The sequence below is a fragment of the Tachysurus fulvidraco genome, chromosome 16, assembly GCF_022655615.1.
Source record: "Tachysurus fulvidraco isolate hzauxx_2018 chromosome 16, HZAU_PFXX_2.0, whole genome shotgun sequence".
Classification (NCBI taxonomy): domain Eukaryota; kingdom Metazoa; phylum Chordata; class Actinopteri; order Siluriformes; family Bagridae; genus Tachysurus; species Tachysurus fulvidraco.
The window spans coordinates 152,066-177,107 of NC_062533.1; the positions used below are offsets into that span (position 1 = coordinate 152,066).

At 41.4% G+C, this 25,042-nt stretch overlaps 1 protein-coding gene across 4 annotated transcripts; it reads right to left on the bottom strand.

The window, feature by feature from the left end:
* Positions 1 to 6,743: 6,743 nt before the first annotated feature.
* On the bottom strand, positions 6,744 to 13,504 carry LOC113642193 (globoside alpha-1,3-N-acetylgalactosaminyltransferase 1-like). 4 transcript variants are annotated; one of them, XM_027145546.2, is made up of 7 exons: positions 13,387 to 13,504; positions 10,870 to 10,905; positions 10,698 to 10,736; positions 9,642 to 9,686; positions 9,483 to 9,515; positions 9,012 to 9,146; positions 6,744 to 8,213 (listed from the first exon to the last, which is right to left on the bottom strand). In XM_027145546.2, the coding sequence occupies exons 1-7, from the start codon at positions 13,437 to 13,439 to the stop codon at positions 7,523 to 7,525; spliced, it is 1,032 nt and encodes a 343-aa protein (XP_027001347.2). In that variant the 5' UTR covers positions 13,440 to 13,504; the 3' UTR covers positions 6,744 to 7,522. The 4 variants fall into 4 exon arrangements, with proteins under 4 accessions (XP_027001347.2, XP_027001348.2, XP_047657422.1 ...); XM_027145547.2 differs by having other exon boundaries at positions 6,745 to 8,213; positions 10,698 to 10,733; XM_047801466.1 differs by lacking the exons at positions 10,698 to 10,736; positions 10,870 to 10,905; positions 13,387 to 13,504 and adding an exon at positions 9,847 to 9,980 and having other exon boundaries at positions 6,745 to 8,213.
* Between the last annotated feature and the right edge of the window lie 11,538 nt (positions 13,505 to 25,042).

Genomic DNA, 25,042 nt, shown 5'->3' on the forward strand with positions numbered 1-25,042 from the left:
CTTTGAACAAATGTTTTAAACTCATGGTATCTTAAGTATGTAACCTAGTGAACCAGCATTAATGTATTCAATGTTAGAGATTTAAACACTTATGTATGTCGCTCTGGATAAGGGCGTCTGTCACATGCTGTAAACGTGAATGTACAGTGCCCACCACAATTATTGGCACCCATGTTTAAGATGTGTTAAAAATGGTCAAATAAATTCTTTTTTTTTTTTTTTTGTAGAAGCATAATCTCTAACAGAAAAACTGTGAAAAATATAACCTTTAACACAAGTTAATAATAATTTTAAAAAGTCCATGAATTTTAAAAAAAAATCTATATATATATATATATATATATATATATATATATATATATATATATATATATACAAATTTCAACTACCAGGACATTTTAAATAAAAACCAGATGGCCTCTGCTAGAAAGCTGAAGATGGGTTGTCATTGGGGCTTTCAGCAGGATAATGATACAAAACATGGCAAAATCTACACAAAAAATGGTTCAGCAGTCACAAACTCAAGGTCGTCCCATGGCCATCTCAGTACCCAGACCTCAACCCAATCGAAAACCTGTGGGGCGAGCTAAAGAGGAGAGTGCATAAGAGAGGACCCAGGACACTGGATAATCTAGATAGATTGTGCAAAGAAGAATGGTCAAAGATCTCTGTGTTCTCTAATCTTGTGAAATGTTATAGGAGGAGATTAAGTCCTGTCTTGTTGGCAAAAGGGGGTTGTACAAAGTATTAACATGAGGGGTGCCAATAATTGTGGGACACATGATTTCAAGTTGTTGTTTTTTTCTAAATGTGTGATTTTTTTTTTTTTTTTACCATCAAAGTAATGTACTTAAATGAAAGGTTGGATTTTTCTCTTTTTTTGCATTTGTGTTCTATGTTGTTTAAAAAAAAGGAGAATTTTTAGAAGTCCACGACCACATCTTAAACAGGGGTGCCAATAATTGTTGAGGGCACTGTACATCCATGTCTACAGCACCACCAGGTATCAGTACCCTTGTCAATGCTGCTTCTGTGTATTGTCTTTTGTGTTGTTTTGATCTTTTTGTCTTGCACTGTCTTTTTGTCTTGCACTGTTTACACCAGGTTGCACAGATGCACTTTATGTGTCTAGGACTAACTTACTTAAGTCATTAACTCTGTCTTTACTGATTATGTACCATTGACTTGAATCATATTGGAAAAAAATTGACCGCGATAGAAAAATAAAGAATTTAATAAATGTAAGGAATAACAGAAAATATTATCCCAAAAGAGAAAATAAAAAACAGTATGATTTAAATGCTGAGACAGTCACAAAAATCGAGGCAAACAATTCAAGCACAGGAAGTGAATTCAGAGGATATAAATTAGGAATAGATTATGACTCAATGATGGGACTAGATAATGACAGTAGAAGCCATATGCAGTGATTTATTGGGAAACACAGACATAGTGTATAACTTTTTGTTGATGAAGTCACAGAACTTTTATCACCAATCTCCTCTGAATTTGATTATTTTGTTATTGCTGGAGATTTCAACATTCATATAGACAATGCAGAAAACAATACTGCAATTGAACTATTAAATGTTTTAAACACTTTCGATCTGACCCAGCATGTGCAAGGTCCTACACACAAAAGGGGACACACTCTTGATCTGCTCATTAGCAACGGTCTAAACATTCACTCCACTGTTATCAAGGATGAAGCGCTATCTGACTTATTTCTGTGTTTACTTTGATTTATTGATCTGTCCTGCCACTGATGCTAGATCTGTCTATGTCAAAAAAGGTTCATAAATGAAGACACCAGTGAGGTATTTATGAATGCTATATTGTAGCGTCTGGCACCACTCATTTTAGATTTCATGTCCCAGGCACCCTAAATTTCAACATCTACTCCTCAATTAACCGATGACCACTCCGTTTTACGATTTTATTGAGGGCTACACTCCACAGCGTCACACACCCACACCTGGCTCCAGAATGCCTGGAGTCTCCACAAACACCAGATAACCCCATGCGGCTCATTGGGGCTCGCAAACAGAACTCACGCACACACACACACACACACACACACACACAACACAATGAGACATTCCTTTTACTAATAAAACCCAAGATAAGGTACTCTAAGGTTCTCATTCTTATAACCCTTTTTGTAATGTGTTTCTTCTTTTAAGGCTTGCCTGACTTAAAATTATTTGCTCCTTAATTTCCTGACAAGGGTGTATTTTATTCATGTGTCAGAAAACAACATTGTATTTTAAAATCCGTTATACTCTATCATCATATCTTACTGATCATGGCATGTTAATGTATACCTGTTCTAATGCCGTATGCCCCTTTAAGGTCTGATGCCAGAATGTATACGAAACTATCGTTTCTTTTTACTTCCCTAATGAAAGTGCATCTTGTTTTATGTTTCATTTTTGTTTCTTTGCCTTGATTAATGATCTATGTATGTAATGTACCGCTGCCTTCATACCGTCATTACCCTTCATGTTTGGTATCCAAATGACCACAAAATTATCGGTTACTCATTTTTCAAGCACTAGTGTATTTTATTTGAGCACGAAAGGCGCCATACCATCTTAATACACCCTGGATCAAACTTTAAAGTCATCTAAAAGTTTGATAGCTAAACCACGCCCACAGACACCTGAAACAAAGGGAGTTTTTCCCTCCAAAATCCTGACCGAAGTATTGGTCATCTCCCCAAAGATGGGTGGAGTTCGCGACCTTTAAATTGTCACAAACACCACTAATCCGTGGTCAGACTTCCGGAACAGCTTCAAGACGACTCCATCTTCCTTCAAAGAAGTTCCAGCAAGCTTCACTTCCAAGAACGACAACTGCTCTGATCTTCAGGAGAACTTGGAAGAACGTCTGACCCCACCCTAACTGACTTTTCAGAGATTTCTCTGTTGCATCCGGACTCTTGTTCAGTAAGCCAATGCAAGTAACCCTTTCCTTTACCAACCAATTTAGATGCGTAATTTTAAGTAGGAATCTTTCATTGAATCTTAAGGTGAATTTAAGTTTCTGTGATGATTTCCCAGTTAGGGTGTGATTAATTTTTGAGTCTAAGCTTGCCATTCCTTTCCTTCCTTTCTCTAATTTCTTCTTTCCAGTCTCTTCCCCCTTTCCCCAATTTTAATTTCTTTTGTTTTATTTTATTTAAATTTTCGTTTTCCCTATTCCTTTTGTTTGTTTGTGTAGTTAGTTTTATGTTGTGTTTGTCTCATTCATTAAATGGCATAATTTTGAGCCACAGGTGATTTGTCTCTGAGTCTCGGTCACAAATTAAGGTACCTGCAACATCAGGTCTGAACTACATGCTCTATTGAGTTAATTTAATTTAAATTACGGTATACAGTAAAAGGAAAGCGAATCTTTCTTGGCCGGGAAGATACCGCCTTCATAGAATTAATAAAGGCACACGGCGGACGAACAGACCAAATAAGCGTAACCTTAATTCCAGTACCGTTAATTTCAACTTAGGTTAAAATATTTAGAAGTCACTATAACACGTTATAGTTACTTATAAATATTTACCCTGCTTCGTGAGCCAAAATCGCTACAATATCAATGTTGCCAAACATATCGTCAGACTCTGTTGATGTTCTACTTGAAAATTTTAACTTAAAAAGTTTAAGATGTTATTGATGGTATAGCTCCAGTAAAGGTCAGGATGATCACTGGCAGACGTAAAGCACCTTGGAGAAACACAACAGCGGTACAGAGCATGAAAAGAACATGCAGAAAAGCTGAACGTATGTGGCGGAAAACAAAACTTGAAGTACATTATAGCATCTATAAGGACAGTCTTCGTGCTTTCAATGTAGAACTAGGCACAGCTAGACAGATCTTCTTCTCAAACATTATAAACAACAACATAAACAACACTCACACTCTTTTTGCTACTGTAGAGACACTAACAACCCCCCAAATCAAGTTCCTAGTGAAATGCTCTCTGACAACAAATGCAATGAGTTTGCAACCTTTTTCTCTGAGAAAATCAGTAATATCAGAATGGCAATCAATACGGCCTCATATTGTAATGTGGTCAGTCAGACCTCACTACAACAACCTCACTACAACAACCTCAAAAATTGTACAACATCTTAAAGCATCAACTTGCAGCCTTGACACCCCCCCCACACACACACACATCATTTCTCAAAAAGGTACTTAACTGCTTAAAACTGACCTCTTAATAATAGTAAATACCTCTCTGCTCACAGGCACTTTTCCAGAGTCCCTAAAAATGGCAGTTGTTAAGCCTCTCCTAAAAAACAGTAACCTAGACAAAACCATACTTAGCAACTACAGACCAATCCCTACTCTTCCTTTTATAGGCAAGATCATTGAAAAGGTTGTTTTCAATCAGCTGAACAAATTTTTAAAGACAAATGACTACCTGGACAATTTTCATTCTGGTTTCTGCCAGCATCACAGCACAGTGATAATATTAAAGATATTTATTAAAGATAATAAATGATATTCGCTTAAACTCTGATTCAGGTAAAATATCAGTGCTGGTGCTACTAGATCTTAGTGCTGCCTTTGACACGGTAGATCACACCATACTCTTACATAGACTGGAAAACTGGGTAGGGCTTTCTGGGATGGTCCTCCAATGGTTTAAATCATACCTAAAAGGGAGGAGTTACTATGTGAACATAGGTAACCACAAATCTGAGTGGACATCCATGACATGTGGAGTCCCACAGGGCTCAATTCTTGCACCGCTTCTCTTTAATCTGTATATGCTCCCAATTGGTCAAATTAGGAAAAAGAACCAAATTGCTTACCACAGCTATGCAGATGTACTTAGCCCTGTCCCCTAATGACTACAGCCCCAGTGACTCTCTATGTAAGTGCATTGATGAAATAAACAGTTGGATGCGTAAAAACTTCCTCTAGTTAAACAAAGACAAAACCGAAGTCATTGTATTCGGAAATAAAGATGAAACTCTCAAGGTTAACACACACCTTGACTCTAGGGGTCTAAAGATACAAAATAAAGTCAGAAATCTTGGTGTCATTTTAGAGTCTGACCTTAATTTCAGTAGTCATGTGAAAGCGATAAGCAAATCAGCTTACTACCATCTCAGAAATATAGCCAGAATTAGATGTTTTGTCTCAAGACAGGACTTAGAGAAACTTGTTCATGCTTTCATCACCAGCAGGGTGGATTATTGTAATGGACTCCTTACTGGGATCCCCAAAAAGACCATTAGACAGCTGCAGCTCATACAGAACGCTGCTGCCAGAATTCTGACCAGAACCAAAACATCTGAGCACATCACTCCAGTCCTCAGGTCCTTACACTGGCTTCCAGTTACATTTAGAATAGATTTTAAAGTATTGTTACTGGTTTATAAATCACTTCATGGCTTAGGACCGAAATACATTACATATATGCTAATTGAATATAAACCAAGCAGGCTACTCAGATCATTAGGATCAGGTCAGCATGGTTCCATTTATCACAGCAAGTCGTCCAGGTCCTGAAGCAGCAAAACAGCCCCAGACCATCACACCACCATATTTTACTGTTGGTATGATGTTCTTTTTCTGAAAAGCATTGTTACTTTTACACCAGATGTAACAGGACACACATCTTCCAAAAAGTTCAACTTTTGCCTCATCAGTCCACAGAGTATTTTCCCAAAAGTCTTGGGGACCATCAAGATGTTTTCTGGCAAATCTGAGATGAGCCTTTATGTTCTTTTTGCAAACACTTATTCACACAGGGCCATGTGGGTTTGGATTTTGTTTTCCCTTAATAATAAAAACCTTCATTTAAAAACTGCTGTTAACTGCTTAACTGCTGTTATCTTTGAATAATGTTTAAATCTGTTTGATGATCTGAAACAAAGTGTGATAAACAAGCAAAACAATAAAAAAATCAGGAAGGGGCAAACAGTTTTTCACACTGTAGGTGTGGTAATCAGGGGGTGCACAAACTTTTGTCCATAAAATGTACCTGTGGAACAGTTTAAAATGCATGCTTGGGTTATTTCTAACCAATTGTTTTGGGGATTGATCCAGCCACTCATTTTAGCCCTGTAGACAGTCTAAAATTTTACACATACAAAATGGAGGTCATGAAGGTCATCCATACTTTGAGGTTACCATTGAGGTTAACCCAACACTATCTGTACCATCATGAGAGCATAACAAATCTGAGATTGACTGTTAAGGCATTTAAGAGATGTATACAGCTTCTTCACTTTAACCAAAAGCAGTTCTGTTTTTCTAATAACCACACTCTTGGTCTGGGGAGTGTTACCTGAGCTGATCACAAGTTTTTTTGAGCAGAGATACCTGTTGTTCAAGATCAACACATTCCTTTGCCAGCTTTAGCAATCGTCTCATCACTCTCATACTTCTCCTTCCTATGTGTGAGGAAAGCCTGCCACTGCCTGAACACATGGCCCGCATGAATACCCCAAAGTCTTTACGGTCAGTGCATTTATTCAATGCAGAACCACATTGCTTTCTACAACCAGTCTGTCCATACCAGACATTTTACATCACTTTTTGTTCTATACAATGTACATAACCCTTGATTTAGCTCTATTTCAAAACTGAGTTTATTGGCAAAAGGCAATGATAAACTGGTACTGAAGACTACATGAAGACTATGTTAAAACAACACCAAGCAACTCATTTGTTTGTAAAAGAGATTATGTTTATTGCACACACAGAGTCAACCAGGTCTTCCTGTAGTCATTAAAACAGTCGACAAACTAAAGACCATATAGATAATGCACAAGACTATAATAAAAGAAAAACATGAACAAGAACAAATTCTTCATGACAAAAATATTAGTGTACAAAGGACAGAGATATTTATGAATAATCACACTGAGTTAAATTAAATCCTTGATTAAATCCATGATTAAATAACTATTTTTCACAAAATAATCCCCCAAATCCTACACCACCATGGTGTGTGTGCGCAAGAGAGAGAGAGAGAGAGAAAGAGAGAGAGAGAGAGAGAGAGAGAGAGAGAGAATATGCTTAAAGTACAGGATTAAAGGAATTACTACAGTTTTTAATTATTAACACAAAATTGCTTTAAAACTGTCAAAGATTAAATGTGAAGCATTTTAATAAAGTCCTTTTTTAACAACCATGGTGTAGTATTTGAATTGGATTGAGACATCATACATTTACCAAATATTTTAGGAATTTTATTTTTGCCTAATGCATTAATAAACAATATGCTGTGTGGGAAGTTAAAGGCTTCTGTTCCATTTTCTCTCTCATGATGTTCATTATTAAGACTTGTCGTCTTTGGTTAAACTACACTCTGTAAAATAGGCTACACTGAATGCACATAAACAAAGCAGTGATTAATTTAATGTGTAGACGTTTATCAGTTTTGTTCCTTTATGTTCTACAGGAATCCCATAATATTAGATACCTACAATATAAGAGGGAAGAAACCCACAAGATGAGAAGTTTGTTTCATTGTGTGATGACCTGGTTGAGCTTGTGGTGCACATTATGGATTGGGACGAACCTCAGCGTAGTTCTTGATCACCTGTGAGAAGCGTATCACTTTCATGTTGCTGGTTTTCTCTTTGAAGTCCTGCCACAGGTACTCAGGTGAGAGCACTTTGCTGGGTTTGTTGTACAGGAAGTACTTGTTCAGGTGAGACTCCTCCTGCCATGCCGCTTCAATCTTATTTGCTTGGTCAACATCCAGCTGTGTGCGGCACGTTTTTGTGAGCTTGAGTACATTTCCAATGCGTCCTCCGATCACGGCTCCTCCGTAGTAGTAGTCTCCCTCCTCTGGTGGGATGAAGGCCACAGATTCAGGACGTCTCTCATATGGGAATGCTGTCCGTGGAGTTCCAAAATACCCAGGGTGCAGAACAGCAACTATATCAGCCAAAGTCTCTGCTCCCCAGTGGCCATAGAATTTAGTGTCAACATCAAGGCTGAAGATGTAGTCAGCCTCAATGACAAGCCGTTCCTCAATGAGCTTTTCAATCATCTCCATCCTACGCAGTGTAATTTCCTGCCAGCGGTCTGAGCTTAGTGTTTTTATCTTGGTCAACTGACGCCCCGATCGCAGCGTTATCATAGGAACCTCATCCGGGCGATCTGTAAAGAGGTAATAATGAACTTGGTAACCAACCATGAAGTGCTGCTCTGCCGACTCTAGAAAATCCTTCAGGAAACGGACATACCTGTAGGACATAATATGTATGAAATTAGCTCAATACATGACTAGTGCAGGAAACGGAAAACATTTCAGTATCCTGTTTGAAACATTCTTTGAGATCTTTAAAGTAGTTTTGTTTCTTGGTTGTGTATCTTTTAGTTTACAGTTGTATCAGAAAGGGCTGGGTTCTAATCCACATGGATGAAGTGCACTGATCCACAGTGTGTATCAGCCTCCGCTCCTAGATAAGGGCCATTCGTTTTAGCTTGGCCCCTTATTTTCACACCTAGTAACATTCCTAAACTACTGACTACTGAAAAAATAAAACTTCATGGTACATTCATCATTAGTGTTCACGACTCCCAGTCGAGTCACATGGTGAAGTTATGGTCTAAGTATCAGGGTTTGAGTTTCAGGATCCAGTTAACAGGGTCTAAAAGTCCTACATGTCCAATATAACAGACATCCACTGTGTTTAGTCGGAAATGAAGTCTGTGGAACATTGAAATGGTTTGATTATTGTAGTCAGCCTGTGTGGTGAGAGCAGCCTCTAGAGGTAAAGGTACACTCTCTCATGGTATTCTCTCTCTCTCTCTCTCTCTCTCTCTCTTTCTCTCTCTCTCTCTCTCTCTCTCTCTCTCTCTCTCTCTCTCTCACACACACACATACACACACACTTGTGATTAGTCTAAAAGGCACAATGAAAAATGTTACAGTGAATAAAATAATAAACACAATTTCAAGTAAAGCAATTACAACTTTAGCATCAGAGTGAGTCATATTGTTAACCACAATGCATTGTGTGTGATATTTAATGACGTACTTCCCCAGTGCAAAGACTGTGGTTGCCACGGTGATATTCTTTTGTAAATAAATGGCGTCAATCACAGACAGATCAAACGTTCCTTCCCACACGATTGGAGCTAACCATGGGGTCACTGTGGTAACATCTGACCGACTGACAACACAGACACAGACACACACACTTTAGTTTTTTATATACAAGTCAGGTACATATATATTTTGACATTCTATATAGATGATCTACATTGACAGATCATCTATAACAACATCTATTGTTTCTGTAGACTTCTGAGAGAGTATTCAGAGTTGAAATGAAATAAAAATGACCTGATAATGCTTTCAATTAGAACTACAGGGAATATACACCAAGTGAATCAAAACTGTACATACAGACTCTGAATGGTGTAGGAATTACAGCACTTTCTATTTGTGGTCCACCCTTTTTGAAATGTATGTTCAGGAATGGTTTGGTGAACATGACATTACTTACCTGTTACTCACACCTGGCTGCTTGTATTTAATTCTAAAGGAGGAAAAATAAAGTAAAATGAAGCATTAAGTGTGTTTGTGTGTGTGTGTGTGTGTGTGTGTGTGTGTGTGTGTGTGTGTGTGTGTGTGTGTGTGTGTGTGTGTGTGTGTGTGTTCTTACCCTTTAGGAAAGAGTAGTTCCATGTTATCATCTTGTTTGTTTTCCCTGGATGATGGTAAATCATAGAATTCCTGTTTATGTTATGCACATTTATATGTGTGGATGTTTATATGAACATGAATTGTATTCATTGAATAATAAACAAAATTAGACTAAAGTAATGTAACAAAGATTCTGAGACTGGATGAGGACCTTCATCACATACAGTATACAGATGTCCTCATGCAACAATCACCATGTTCACATCCATATTATCATGATGCGGGGTAAGGAAGCGGACCCAAATCAACAGGGTTTAATAACAAAAGGACATGAAACAACACACGGACTAGAGACAGGACAAAGACAACAGTAGATTCCGCGCTGCACAAGGCAACGTGGCACAGTTAAATACACAGGGTAATCACAATGGGAAACAGGTGTGTAGACAGGGAGGAGCAGACTAAGGCGGGGCAGACACGTGACGAGGAACTTAAACAGATGCACGTGGCCAAAGTCTGGGCTGAGTCCTGACACATATACTGTAACTGTCCACTTTAACACTGACCTCAATGTTCACATTCAATGTCACGCTCATACTTCTACATCTATTTGCATATCCCATCCTCTTCTAAGCAGTGGCAGAGAGCTTTGTTCCAGCATCATATACCAATATAGTAAGAAATTCAGAAACCAGAGGCTTGGATTTTAAATTCTGATTGTCCCTTCTCCAGAGCTGGTCATTTCCTGAGGACTATTGGGGACTTTCTGTGCTAAACATCACACATATTCAGAAACTTGTATTTTTCAGAAAGTTTCAGGAAATTCTTCTCAGGCAAAGTTGTTGAATCTAATCTGCAGATGGATCACTTTGCTCTGAATCTTCCTGATGCACTACATTATGGTCTGTCTGCTAAAGTGTAGGGTTTAAAGAGAAATGGAGCTAGTGCTGTTCCCTTTTTATTACACATTACAATACTCATAAGCATTTTGCTCAGTTGTTACTGTAAATGATTTTACTGATGATTTTTATTTAAATTACTTTATTTAGTGTAAATATGTAAATTGTGTACTCACACACTTGGGGTGAACTCCAGCACATCATTCACATCTCTACTGAAAACACAACATCAGAATCATATTTTGTTGAGCACAATACGATCAAATCAGTGCATGAGATCAGAACCTGCACACAGATTACATTAACTCTAACCCCAAACCCTAAACCTAGGTATCTTTAGTTGCTCACCTGAGCCAGGAGAAAGTGTAACCAAGGTAAAAAAACCTGGAAGGAAAATTATACAATACAATTATACAAATAAACATAAAACATGTTAACAAATTATATAGAAAATATTAAAATATAGTACATGAATTCTAATCTCAGGAAAATTAATCTGTTGGAAAACCGTTTAAAGGAAAGACTCCATTGGGTAGAATGTTGTAAATTTCATTTTGCTTTGTATCATAGTTTAGATCACAGTTTAGAACAGAAAGCAAATTCTACACTATACACGGCACATTACACACTACACACATAATGTGGTAGTCCAGTGGTTAAGGTGTTGGACAACTGATCAGGAGGTCAAGATTTCTAATCCCAGGTCCACCAAGCTGCCACTGCTGGTCCCCTGAACATGCCATGAATGTACATACTACATGTTACTCATTACATACTACACACTGCACACGAACATTACATCATACATAGACATCATTGTAAATTAATTAACATATCTTAGGACATGAAAACAAACAAACATATGACTTAAATTACACTGACGCTCGACATCTACAACATTAGTTCTCTATAGCAGAATACTGTATATTTCAGATAGCCAGGTGTCAGGATCATGCCTGGACTTTTAACCTGTCAGAACTTTAGTGGGCGCTCTGGCAGTTGTCTATTGTCTCGTGTGTATTTTGTTTATGTTTACCTCAGCACACCTCTTCCTTATGTAGCAGTATTGTCCCTCTAGAGAACTGATGGGGCAGGGTTTCTAATTGGGCTCCTGTGCTGAAGTTATAAAAATTTATCTGTGACTTTATAGGGGAGCGCCCCTCTAGCAGTACCTCATGCCCACAATGTACTTCTTAGCGACAGTCATTTCCGTATGTTGTGTGCCGTTGAATTATTTTGACTAGCATATATCACTAGACAACATTCTTAATGTTAACATGTTTTAACTCACATGATAGCAATTTTTTATCTGTGGCTAAGTGACGTTGCAGCAGGTTTTCTGGTCTTGTGTTTTGTACGACAATCTCAGGCGTTTACATCTTAAATCCTCTTGGGATGAAGAATTTATGGGACAGCTTGCTCCATGATCCGTGCTTCAGTGACTGATCACCAGCATCAAGCAAGACTGGCCTGTGTGGTTGCCCGACTATTATTACACTAGTAGTGGTGTGTTTACTGTCGTGTACGGTGCAGTGTTGCTCTTTTAAACTTTTCCATTTGAGCCTAATACTTGCTGCTTTATGATCCTCCAATTCAACACTTTTTCTCAGTGATTCCCGGTTTTGTTTGTATTGTGTTGTTATTTTTAATAAATCGTACTTTTAACTATCTTTCATTTGTGTCTATATTTTATCCAGGAAGACATCCCTATTTTCTGAGCCAGGTGTCAGAAAATTTTATTCTGTGAAGTATTTTAAATTCTATGAAGCTTGGACGAGTGTCAATTGTACTAGTGTGTATTCTGTCCAATCCGTTTGCCCAACATTCCTATTCAAATCTCTCTTCTATCTCACATTCCCAAGCTTTTTTTAGTTTTACTAATACAGCACACAAGTAAAATGAATAGCTTACCACAAACTCTTGAAATTTGTGTTTATCATCTTTTTTTTTCTTTTTTAAACATTAAATACAGGTAAAAATATACAAACTGCCACGCACAAGAAAGAGAAGTTCAGTGTTCAGGGCAACACCAAAGGTAAACTTGCCCATGTAAACTTTGAGCAGAACAAAAGACAGAAACATGAAAAACCTCAGGAATGAAGTGGAACTGCTTCGGATTTAACTTGAACTATTCTCTGACTCTAAATCAAGTGAAATTAGTTGCTAATAAAACAACAGTGATGTGACCAAAGCAAAAACCATAATTATTATTAAGCTGATCAACAGAGTTTTTATTCTGAAACTGTAATTGGTTAATAATACTAAAAACTATTTTGGTCACATCAGGTTTTGTTGAGTGTAATCAATAGTTTATTTCCTTATTAATTTGTCAAAACATAATTTTTGTACACAGAATATTTTTACTGATTGACAAATTGTTTAATATTGCTGTGTATTAAACATAATGAAAGTGATTTATTTTCTTCTTTGTAAATGAATGATATCGTCCTACTACAACACTGACATGTCAAACAAACAAATATCTAATTATTCACAATTATACAATGATTATAATTTCAACACTAATCTCCATAAGCCTCAACTCTATACAATACAGTACATTAAATTTGACTTTACTAATTAAAAAACAAACAAACAACCAAAAAAACAACAACTGATCTTGCATTTAAACTGTAAATCAACAGGAACATTTACATGTTTTAATTTTTTCCTGATTTAATTCATTCTAATTCAGGTTTTTTTAAATAAATATTTTACATGTTTACAGTGATGGTGTTTTTTTTATTCTAAATCAGAAAATTATATTAAATAAGGCACCCTGTAAAATATTTATTATTTTTCATAATAATAATAATAATAATAATAATAATAATAATAATAATAATAATAATAATAATAATTTACCCAAGCAGAGCAATTGCCAATATTGCAAAAAGCAGATACAAATTCTGTCGCATTTTGTAGTTCCTCAGCAAACACAAGAAGATAGTCCTGTGTGTGTGTGAGAGAGTGTGTGTGAGAGTGTGTGTGTGTGAGAGAGAGAGAGCGATGGGGAGAGATAGAGAAAGACACCCAGTCTGTCTATTCTGGAATACTAGACACTTTACATCACATAAAAACATGAACAAGAACAAATTCTTCATGACAAAAATATTATAACTACCACAAATGTAATGCTTCCTTACAGCAGGTGTGTTTTAACCAGCAACTGTGCACCAGTGAAGATTTTTTCTTTTTCTTTTTTTTTTTAATTAAACTAACTCTAACCCTAACTTTATTACCTAAACTTAATAGCTGACTTTTGTTTTTTTGGTTGGCTGTTTTTTTTTTAAAAGAAAAAAAAACATTAAAAACGGTAAAATATGCTGTCACGTACAAGGAAGAGGCAGAATTTCAGAGGATCAGGGCCACACCAAAGACAATAAACACAAATGTTATGAAAGGAACAAAAGACAGAAACATGAAAAACCTGAGGAATGACGTGGAACGGCTTCATATTTAACGTTAAGTATTTTCTGACTCCAAATCAAGTGAAATTAGTTGCTAATAAAACAATAACAATGATGACATAGCAAAAAACATAAGAATTATTAAGCTGATCATCAGAGTTTTTATTCTGAAACTGTAATTGTTTAATAACACTAAAAACCATGAACCACCAGTTTAATTTCTTTATTAAATTTGTTTATTTCTTTATTAAATTTGTACAATTATTATGTGTTGATATAGTAATACAGTATGTAAAGCATGATAAAAACTTTATCTATATCTGCAGACTACTTTAACACTATTCCCACTAAACCTCAACTCTGTACAATACAGTACAACATCTTTGACAGCAACTTTGCCTGGAGTTTGTACCCACAATAGTCTGTAGAGTTTTCTCTACAGAGCATCAGAGCAGGGCGAGTGCAGTGAGCCCCAGGAGACTGGCTTATCCAATCAGATGAACAAAAGTGGTTTGAAGTCCATATCAATGAAAACAGCGAATGAATAGAGCTTGTATTGAAATTCTTGCTTTTCAGCACTTAACCACACATACACACATTCACACATGCCACTCCTGTCCACAAAAATAACCCACTGTCTTTACACAGTTCCATGGTATGTTTAAAGTCTTGGACATTTTTGAAGGGGAATAGTGTCAAACATACAGGATACAGGAGATTATGATGAGCCCATAAGCAGATTATTTAAGCACACAATCCAATGCAAGAAAGCAAAGGCAGGGTCAATAAACAAAACAGGCAAACAGTATAAAAACCAGGCTAGCAACTTAGCGATGTGAAATAATAAAAAACACAACAGAAGAGCAGTTCCCAAACCAGACAATGATGCAGCTGCTCACAATGCTCACAATGCTCTCAATGCTCCGTCTTTAAATATATTCAGGATTATTCAAGACTCTGCTGGGCTTTCTTCAAATCAAATCAAATTTTATTTGTCACATACACATACGTACAGTGAAATCCTTTATGCAACTGTCTGGTATAAGAATAAAGAATATAAAAAAGTATAAAAAAGCAAAAAATAAAATGAGAATAAAATAATAAGAAAGTATAAACTATATAAGAAAAGTATATAAAAATATGAAATGTGGAGAATATGAAGAAATAACATATATACATATACATAAATATACATATACATAAATGTGTATGGTTTTTAAAGATTGTCCTTAAAGTGTCCAGGTGCAGTATGGTGTGTAAATAGTGTATAAAGTGGCACTGTGCTGTGCAAGTCCAGAGTTAAAGTGACAGTGACAGTCCAGAATTAATGTGTCCATGCAAAAAAGGGGGGGTGCATTGAACAGTGGGGATGGAGAGAGAGGTCCAGTGTTAGATCCTGGGTGTTTCCTGGTTTAAGATCCGAATGGCCTGCGGGAAGAAGCTTCTCCTCATCCTCTCTGTGTTTGCTTTCAGGGAGCGGAAGCATTTCCCTGAACGCAACAAAGAAAAGAGTCCATTGTTGTGATGGCTGAGATCTTTTGGTGATGGAGCTGGTGTTGAGTAACCAGGTGAAGTTGTCCACTAGATAATCACCAACAAATTTGGTGCTCTCGACGATCTCTACAGATCATTACTAATTTACTAAAGAAAAAATTGTAGGAATACATTTTAGCATGAGAGTAGAAGCAGATAGCAGAGAACTAGTAAATATCTTACCTTATATTGAAAACCGAAGAAAAATGATCCACGGAGACTTTGTTGCCCAAAATCACACACAGACGTTGACTGAAGTCCCGGGAGAAATGTGCAGGTTTCAGGAAGTGTCAGGTTTAAGTTGTAGCAACTTTTTTATATATAAACTCAGAAATAAGGTTAAAAATGTTGGGTAATCAGAAAACCCTAAAAGGAAAAAGGAAGTAGGTGGTACCAGCCGGAAATCTGGTAATAATGAGAATTGGGACAGGCCAAAGGCACCCGAGCATAAATAGAGACAGCCTGACTGAGACTTTTGAGCACTCAACTGTACCACGCCTGGAGGTTTAGGTTTTGCTGACTATCTGCTGAAGACATTTTCTGAAAAGATTATATTTGAAGATTTTTCTGTTTGACTGCAATAAAGCTGGGATTTTGCTGATCTCATACAGGCTTGTGAAGTCTATTTTCTTTTATTATTATGTTGGCTTTGTAGAAGCCAACATTCTGATTTCCGTTATAAGCTTATTATTATTATTATTAATAATAATAATAATAATAATATGTTGGCTTTGTAGAAGCCAACATTCTGATTTCCGTTATAAGCTTAATAATAATAATAATAATAATAATAATAATAATAATAATAATAATATGTTGGCTTTGTAGAAGCCAACATTCTGATTTCCGTTATAAGCTTATTATTATTATTATTATTATTATTATTATTATTATTATTATTATTATTATTATTAGACAAAAATGTATTTAAAAAAATGGGGCGTTCGAGCCACATGCACCAAATTCGGATATGTTGTAGACCCTGGTCTGAAGTTTGTTGCTTCTACTTTTCTAAGCGAACGGAATTCCGGCATTCCCGGTCCGGAAGCTCAAAGTGGCCTTTTTTCCCATAGACTTCCATTATAAACTTTTGAGGTTTATAACTAGGCAAGTTTTCGAGCGATTTACACCGAACTCGGACAGATTCTTTAGGACCTTACTCCGGACGAAGTTTTTATTTCGGACTTCCGACGGAATTTTCGGTTTTCCCGTAGTCGACGATCGAACATCCCATAGACTTGAATGGGGAATTCCGAAAATTCCTCTAAGCTCTCACACACACAGCGTGCGCAGAGCTCAGGCACGGCTTCTCTCTCTGTGATCCACACAGTATAATAATAAGAAGAATCCCATAATGACTGCAGTATTGACATGAAATGTCCAAACCCTCAGTAGCCACTTTTTGCCAAAAGTATTGGCACCCCACCGGATATTCTGGTGACGTCACTCGACACCACATGACGTCACGTGTAGCCCAGCCCCCAAAACAAGCGAAATCAAAAATTTTCACAACATGCACATGTGACATATCGAAACACTCAGCACAATGAGGGAAACTGCCCCACGGGTATTCTGGTCACGTCACATGACGTCATGTGATGTCACATGTAGCCCCGCCCCAAAAACAAGCAAAATTAAAAATTTGCACAACATGGACATGTGACATATCAAAACACTCAGCACAATGAGGGGAACTGCCCCACGGGTATTATGGTCACGTCACGTGACGTCACGTGATGTCACATGTAGCCCCGCACCAAAAACAAACAAAATTAAAAATTTGCACAACATGGACATGTGACATATCAAAACACTCAGCACAATGAGGGGAACTGCCCCACGGGTATTCTGGTCACGTCACGTGACGTCACGTGTAGCCCCGCCCCCAAAATAAGCGAAATCAAAAATCTGCACAACATGGACATGTGACATCAAAACACTCAGCACAATGAGGGGAACTGCCCTACGGGTATTCAGATCACGTAACATTCTCATGTCCGCTCACCTCCAAAAGAATTGGCACCCTAGCGGTCCAGTAGCTTTCACAATCTTTCTGTTCACTTGCCTCCAAAATGCACCGGCCTTTGCGAGTTCTTGCACCGTCAAAGCCAACATCAAAGTTTGTTGCGATGAACTTTACAAATCTAGTTATTATTATTATTCTTAGACAAAATTATTTTTTAAAGTTGACGATCGAACATCCCATAGACTTGAATGGGGAATTCCGAAAATTCCTCTAAGCTCTCACGCACAATACAACCAACATTAAGAATTGCATGTACTGTTCTATGCAGTATAATAAGTAGAATCCCATAATAACTGCAGTAGTGACATGAAATGTCCAAACCCTCAGTGGCCACTTTTTGCCAAAAGTATTGGCACCCCACCGGGTATTCTGGTGACGTCACTCGACACCACATGACGTCACGTGTAGCCCCGCCCCAAAACAAGCGAAATCAAAAATTTGCACAACATGGACATGTGACATATTAAAACACTCAGCACAATAAGGGGAACTGCCCCATGGTATTCTGGTCACGTCACGTGACGTCACGTGAAAATTAAAAATTTGCACAACAGGGACATGTGACATATCAAAACACTCAGCACAATGAGGTGAACTGCCCCACGGGTATTCTGGTCATGTCACGTGACGTCACGTGTAGCCACACCCACAAAACAAGCGAAATAATAATTTGACGACACAAACGATGCTTTAGGACTCACATTTATGGACTTACTAAACTCACTTGGACTCAAACAAAACATCACTAGTGCAACTCATCGTCGTGATCACACACTAGATTTAATAATATCACACAGAATAGATGTCACTGATATAGATATCATACCTCAAAGTGATGACATCACAGACCACAGACCATTACCTTATAATGTACTCACTACCTATAGAACAGACTTACTTTGTCTCACCACGTTATCGACTCGGTAGAACCATTATTCCGACCACCAAAGACAGATTCACAAATAACCAGCCTGATCTGTCTGGACTTCTTACTGTACCCTCAAACTCAAACGACCTAGATGCAATGACTAACAGCATAGACGCTATATTCACTAGCACATTAGACACTGTTGCCCCAGTCAGATTACAGAAGGTTGGAGATAAAACACTTGCACCATGGTATAATAGTCATACTCACACCCTCAAGAGGGAGACCCGTAACCTCGAACGGAAATGGAGAAAAACTAAATTAGAGGTGTTTAGAATTGCGTATAAGGACAGTATGTCCAGCTATAGACAGGCTCTAAAAGCTGCTAGGGCTGAGCACCTGAGCAAACTCATAGAAAATAACCAGAACAATCCCAGGTTTTTATTTAGCACAGTGACTAGTTTAACAAAAAAACAGAAATCTGACCACACTATTCCATCACAGTTCAATAGTGAGGACTTTATGAGATTCTTCACTGATAAAATCGAAAGTATCAAAAATAAAATAGGTGACGCCCAACATATGAGAGCAACCAGTGACACAATTTCACCTAAGGCTTTACACAGCTTTACAAGTACAGGACAGGAAGAGTTAGATAAACTTATTACTACAGCTAAATCAACAACATGTTCACTAGACCCCATCCCAACTAAACTACTGAAAGAAGTGTTACATAAAGCTGGTGAGCCTCTTCTTAATATCATTAACTCCTCGTTATCTTTAGGTTACATCCCGAAGTCTTTTAAGTTGGCAGTTATTAGGCCACTCATCAAAAAACCTAACTTGGATCCAAATGAACTATCAAATTACAGACCTATTTCAAACCTTCCGTTTATGTCTAAAATACTTGAAAAGGTTGTGTCTGTTCAACTGAGCTCCTTCTTACAGGAGAGCAACATCCTTGAAGAGTTTCAGTCAGGTTTCAGGGCCTATCATAGCACAGAAACTGCACTTGTTAAAGTTACAAACGACTTGTTCTTAGCTTCGGACCAAGACTGTATGTCACTATTAGTTCTACTTGACCTTAGTGCTGCATTCGACACTATAGACCACAACATTCTTCTAGATCGCTTACAAAATTACACAAGTATTCATGGACAGGCTTTAAGCTGGTTTAGATCCTACCTGTCTGATCGATACCATTTTGTAGAACTAAGTGGTGAATCCTCCAGTTTATTACCAGTTAATTATGGGGTCCCTCAAGGATCAGTTCTCGGAGCTCTGCTTTTCTCTATATACATGCTTCCATTAGGGAACATTATTAGAAGACATGGGATTAGTTTCCATTGTTATGCTGACGACACACAGTTATATATCTCATCAAAACCAGATGAAATAGCCACAGTGTCCAAATTAACTCAATGCCTTAGAGAGATAAAAGACTGTATGAGCTGCAACTTTCTATTGTTAAACTCCGATAAGACAGAAATACTACTCATAGGTCCAAAAACCAGTGCACAGAAACACTCACAACTTAACTTCCATTTAGAGGGATGTACTGTTACCAGTAGCTCGACAGTGAAAGACCTCGGTGTTATATTAGACAGCAACTTGTCTTTTAAAAATCATATCGCCCATACTACCAAAACAGCCTTCTTCCACCTTAGAAATATTGCCAAGCTGAGAAACATCCTGTCTGTATCTGATGCTGAGAAGCTAGTTCATGCATTCATGACCTCTAGACTGGACTATTGTAATGCATTACTAGGTGGTTGTCCTGCATCTTTAATAAATAGGTTACAGTTAGTTCAAAATGCAGCTGCCAGAGTCCTCACTAGGACAAGAAAGTATGACCATATAACCCCAATTTTATCATCTCTACACTGGCTACCTGTTAAGTTTAGAACTGATTACAAACTGCTGCTACATACGTACAAGGCTCTTAATGGTTTAGCTCCCATGTATCTAACTAGTCTTCTAACACGTTACAATCCTTCACGCTCTCTGAGATCACAAAACTACACCAGGTTACGTATGTAAGCCGGTTCCCTGAGAGGGGAACGAGACGCTGCGTCAGTGCTGACGCTATGGGAATGCTTGTTTGAGGAAGTTGTGTCTGAAGCTCTGTGTGCACACACGCCATTTAATGGCTCGGAAAGGACACGTGACGGAGTTAATTACTCACCAGTAAGTCCATATAAGGGCATCTACGTCACGCTGCTCCAGCTCTCTTTGTCTGAAGGAAGCGCGAACGGATGCCTGGGGCGTGGCCAGCAACGCAGCGTCTCGTTTTCCTCTCAGGGAACCGGGTTACATACGTAACCTGGTGTCGTTCCCTTTCGAGGGAACTCGACGCTGCGTCAGTGCTGACGCTATGGGAATGCCAATACCCACGCCGCCACGCACCAGTCAATGACTGCGCCAGAGGCCGTGAGAGAGCACGAGCAGACTGGGAACAGCACATCATAGGCCCCGCAGTACCTGGGACCCTGGAGTGGGGTCCAAGTCCAGGTCATAGAATCTGATAAAGGTGTGCGGAGAGGACCATCCTGCCGCAGCACAAATATCTTCAATGGGGACACCCCTGGCCAAGGCACTGGATGAGGCGATACCCCTAGTGGAGTGGGCCCTGATGCCAAGAGGTGAGGCATGACCGCGCACCTCATAGGCCTGAATAATGGCCTCCACCACCCAGTGCGCCAGGCGCTGTTTGGAAACTGGATTACCCCTATTCCGGCCCCCAAAACAGACAAAAAGGGCAGAGGAGTTACGCCACGAGCTAGAGCGGTGGACGTAAGTCCTCAGGGCCCTTACCGGGCAAAGCAAGTGCAGCCTCTCCTGCTCCGCCGACTCATGGGGCGGGGGACAGTAGGCTTGCAGGATGATTGGACATCCCGCCATCCTGGGCACCTTAGGGACATATCCTGGCCTGGGGTGCAGGATAGCCTTGGACATACCGGGGGCAAACTCTAGGCAGGCGGGGGCGATCGACAAAGCCTGCAAATCCCCGACTCTCCTGAGAGAGGCCAAGGCAAGAAGCAGAGCAGACTTCAGGGTCGGAAACTTCTCAGAGGCTGACTCCAAGGGCTCAAAGGGGGCTTCCAACAGCCCCTCCAGGACCACGGAGAGGTCCCAGGAAGGAAGGCGTGGCCTAGAGGAAGGCCTCAGCCGCCTGACACCACGCAGAAAACGAGAGACCAAAGGGTGCCTACCCAAGGAGGCCCCAAGGACAGGTTCGTGGTTCGCGGCAACTGTGGCCACGTACACCTTTAGAGTAGAAGGGGACAGGCCCCGCAGGACTGCAGGAACTCCAGCACTGTACCAACCGGGCAGTGAACTGGATCCTGAGAGTGCTCGTCACACCAGAGGCGGAAAAGCCTCCACTTCAGAGCATACAGTTTCCAAGTGGAGGGAGCCCTAGCATTCAGCAGAGTCTCTGTCACCTCAGTTGAGAGGCCTGCATCTAGGAGCTGGTCCCCCTCAGGGGCCAGACCCAAAGCTTCCACATCTCGGGGCGGGGGTGATGAATTGCCCCCTGCGCCTGAGAGAGGAGATCCCTCCTGACGGGAACCTCCCATGGAGTGCCGTAAAGGAGGGAGACTAGGTCCGTGAACCAAACCCAAGAGGGCCAACGGGGGGCAACTAGGAGAAGGTTGACCCGGTCGTGGCGCACTCTGGCTAGGACTTGCGGGAGCAGAGCTACCGGGGGAAAGGCGTACAGACGGAGCCTCGGCCACGTCCATACCAGGGCATCCAGGCCCAACGGGGCCGGGTGAGAGAGGGAGAACCACAGCGGACAGTGGGTCGACTCTTCTGAGGCGAACAAATCCACTTCCACCCGGCCGAAAATCTGCCAGATTCGCTTCACCACGTGAGGGTGAAGACGCCACTCCCCGGGCCTTAGCACCTGCCTCGACAGGAAGTCTGCCTCCCGATTTACACGCCCTGGGATAAAAACCGCTCTTAGCGAAAGATACCTGGTCTCTGCCCAGAGCAGAATCTGCCACGCCAACCTGAACAGGGGGCGTGAACGCAGACCGCCCTGATGGTTGATATAGGACACCACCGCGGTGCTGTCTGTTCGCACTAGGACATGACAGCCCTCCAGGTGCGGGAGAAAGTGTTGCAACGCTAGGAACACAGCCCTCATCTCCAGGCAATTTATGTGCCATGAGAGACAGGGGCTCTCCCATAGACCCTGGGCCGGGCGGCCATCTAAGGCTGCGCCCCAGCCCGAAAGCGAGGCGTCCGTCGAAAGAGTCCTGCGATGGTGACACGCCCCTAGAATGGGACCCAAGGCCAAGAACCGGGGTCTTTTCCACATAAGGAGGGTACAAAGCCCACGGCGCGTAACCCGTATAACCCTGAGGGGATGCCTGCGAGGATGAAAGCCCGCCCCCTTGAGCCAGAGCTGGAATGGCCTCATGTGAAGCAGACCCAAAGGAACAACGTTGGCTGCTGCTGACATGAGTCCGAGCACCCTCTGTGCCTCGGCAACAGAGAGGCTGCGGCCTAGCCGAATAGCTTTCACCACCGACAAGATGGAGGCCACCCGGGTGGGAGACAGATGTGCCCGCATCGTGGTGGAGTCCCAAACCACCCCCAGAAAGGTGGTTCTCTGAGAAGGAGAAAGCACACACTTTCCTGGGTTCAGCCTGAGTCCTAAGGACCTCATGTGGGCAAGCACAGCATCTCGATGCCTGGCTGCCATAGCCTCCGACTGGGCAAGAATGAGCCAGTCGTCCAGGTAGTTCAGTAAACGGATGCCCTGGAGATGCAATGGTGCCAGGGCAGCATCTATGCACTTTGTGAACGTGCGTGGTGAAAGGGCTAGGCCAAAAGGAAGGACACGATACTGGTACGCTTCGCCCCCGAAAGCGAACCTGAGGAACTTCCTGTGCTCCGGCAGAATGCTTATGTGGAAATAAGCATCCTTGAGGTCGATCGTGACAAACCAGTCCTCGGATCTGATCTGGGACACGATCATCTTGAGCGTGAGCATCTTGAACTTGTAAGTCTTCAGAGTACAGTTCAGAGCCCGCAGGTCCAGAATCGGACGCAGCCCCCCGTCCTTCTTGGGAACAACAAAATATCGGCTGTAAAAGCCGGAGTCCCGCTCTGGGAGGGGAACATGCTCTATGGCCCCTTTCTCCAGAAGTGAGAGGAGTTCCTCCCGGAGGAACGCCGCCTGGTGCCCGCCCACATTTGTGGGCAACACACCCTGGAAACACGGAGGACGTGAGGAAAACTGGATCCTGTACCCTCTTTCCACAGTATTCAGGACCCACTGAGACACCCCTGGCAGAAGTTTCCACGCTGCCAGGCTGCCTGACAGTGGCGTCAAACTTGTGCAGACCTCCCGGGCGCCCTGAAACAGCGCACCGGCAGGCGCGAACCCGGGAAGATCTGCACAAGAAAGGGGAGCCGACACAGGCCCCACTGTCCCCCGAAACGACAAAGGCGGCGGGGCTGGCAGTAGGGGGAGCGTCTCTGAATAGGGCGCTCCCAGGAGCCCTTGCCCTCGGGCATCAGGACTCCTTCATGGCCCGCTTGGCTGAGAGGACAGACCTAAGGTCCTCTCTCACCGGACGGGTCCGGGTCCGGGCATGTGAACCGGCCTCCCTAGTTTTAGACGGGGGGGCTCGGGCCGCCACACTAGCTCTTCTTACTGCCCTGAGTGAGCTAGAAGGGGGGGGGGGGCGGCTAGATGATGGCCCAGGCTGCTCCCCGCGGCGAGGGAGAAACTCCTTGAACGCCGCTGACTGGCGTTTCACCTCCTGATGCCTGTCGACGACAGTACTAACTGCGTCACCGAACAAGCCCTGAGGTGAAACTGGGGCGTCCAGGAGAAAGGACTTATCCTTCTCCCTTATGCCTGTCAAATTAAGCCACAAGTGCCTCTCCGCGGCAACCAGTGCAGCCATAGTACGGCCTATAGAGCGGGCCATCTGCTTCGTGGCACGGAGCGCGAGATCAGTGGCGCGGTGGAGCTCGGACACCGCCTGAGGTCCCAGCCCTTCACCGCCATCCAGCTCTGCTAGCAGATCAGCCTGGTAGGCCTGCAAGACCGCCATGGTGTGCAGCGCTTCACCTGCTTGACCCGCTGCCTCATAGGCCTTACCCACAATGGCCGAAGTGGTCCTACATGGCTTGGATGGAAGGGCAGGTTTTCTCCATGCGGGCGATGCAGGGGAGAGATAACTGGCTAGCGTCTCTTCAACCCTCGGCATCGTCCTATACCCATGGGCTTCAAGCCCATTAATGGCTGAATAGTCTGACATGGCTGGAGAAAATACACGTGCCGAAAAGGGATTTTTCCTCTCTCTCGAGAGCCGACCGGGCATGCTCCTCTCCCAAACACACCACACAAAGAGAATGCGCGTCGTCCGCCGTGATAAAGCGGGGGCAAGGATGCACGCATCTCTTAAAGTGCTTAGACTGCAACATTTTGCCTAGTCTTTCCCTATTTTTTTTCTTTCCCTGCACTTGACAGACAGACAAACGACAAACATACACAGAGCGCTTCCTGAAGACAAAGAAAGCTGGAGCAGCGTGACGTAGATGCCCTTATATGGACTTACTGGCGAGTAATTAACTCCGTCACGTGTCCTTTCCGAGCCATTAAATGGCGTGTGTGCACACAGAGCTTCAGACACAACTTCCTCAAAGAAGCATTCCCATAGC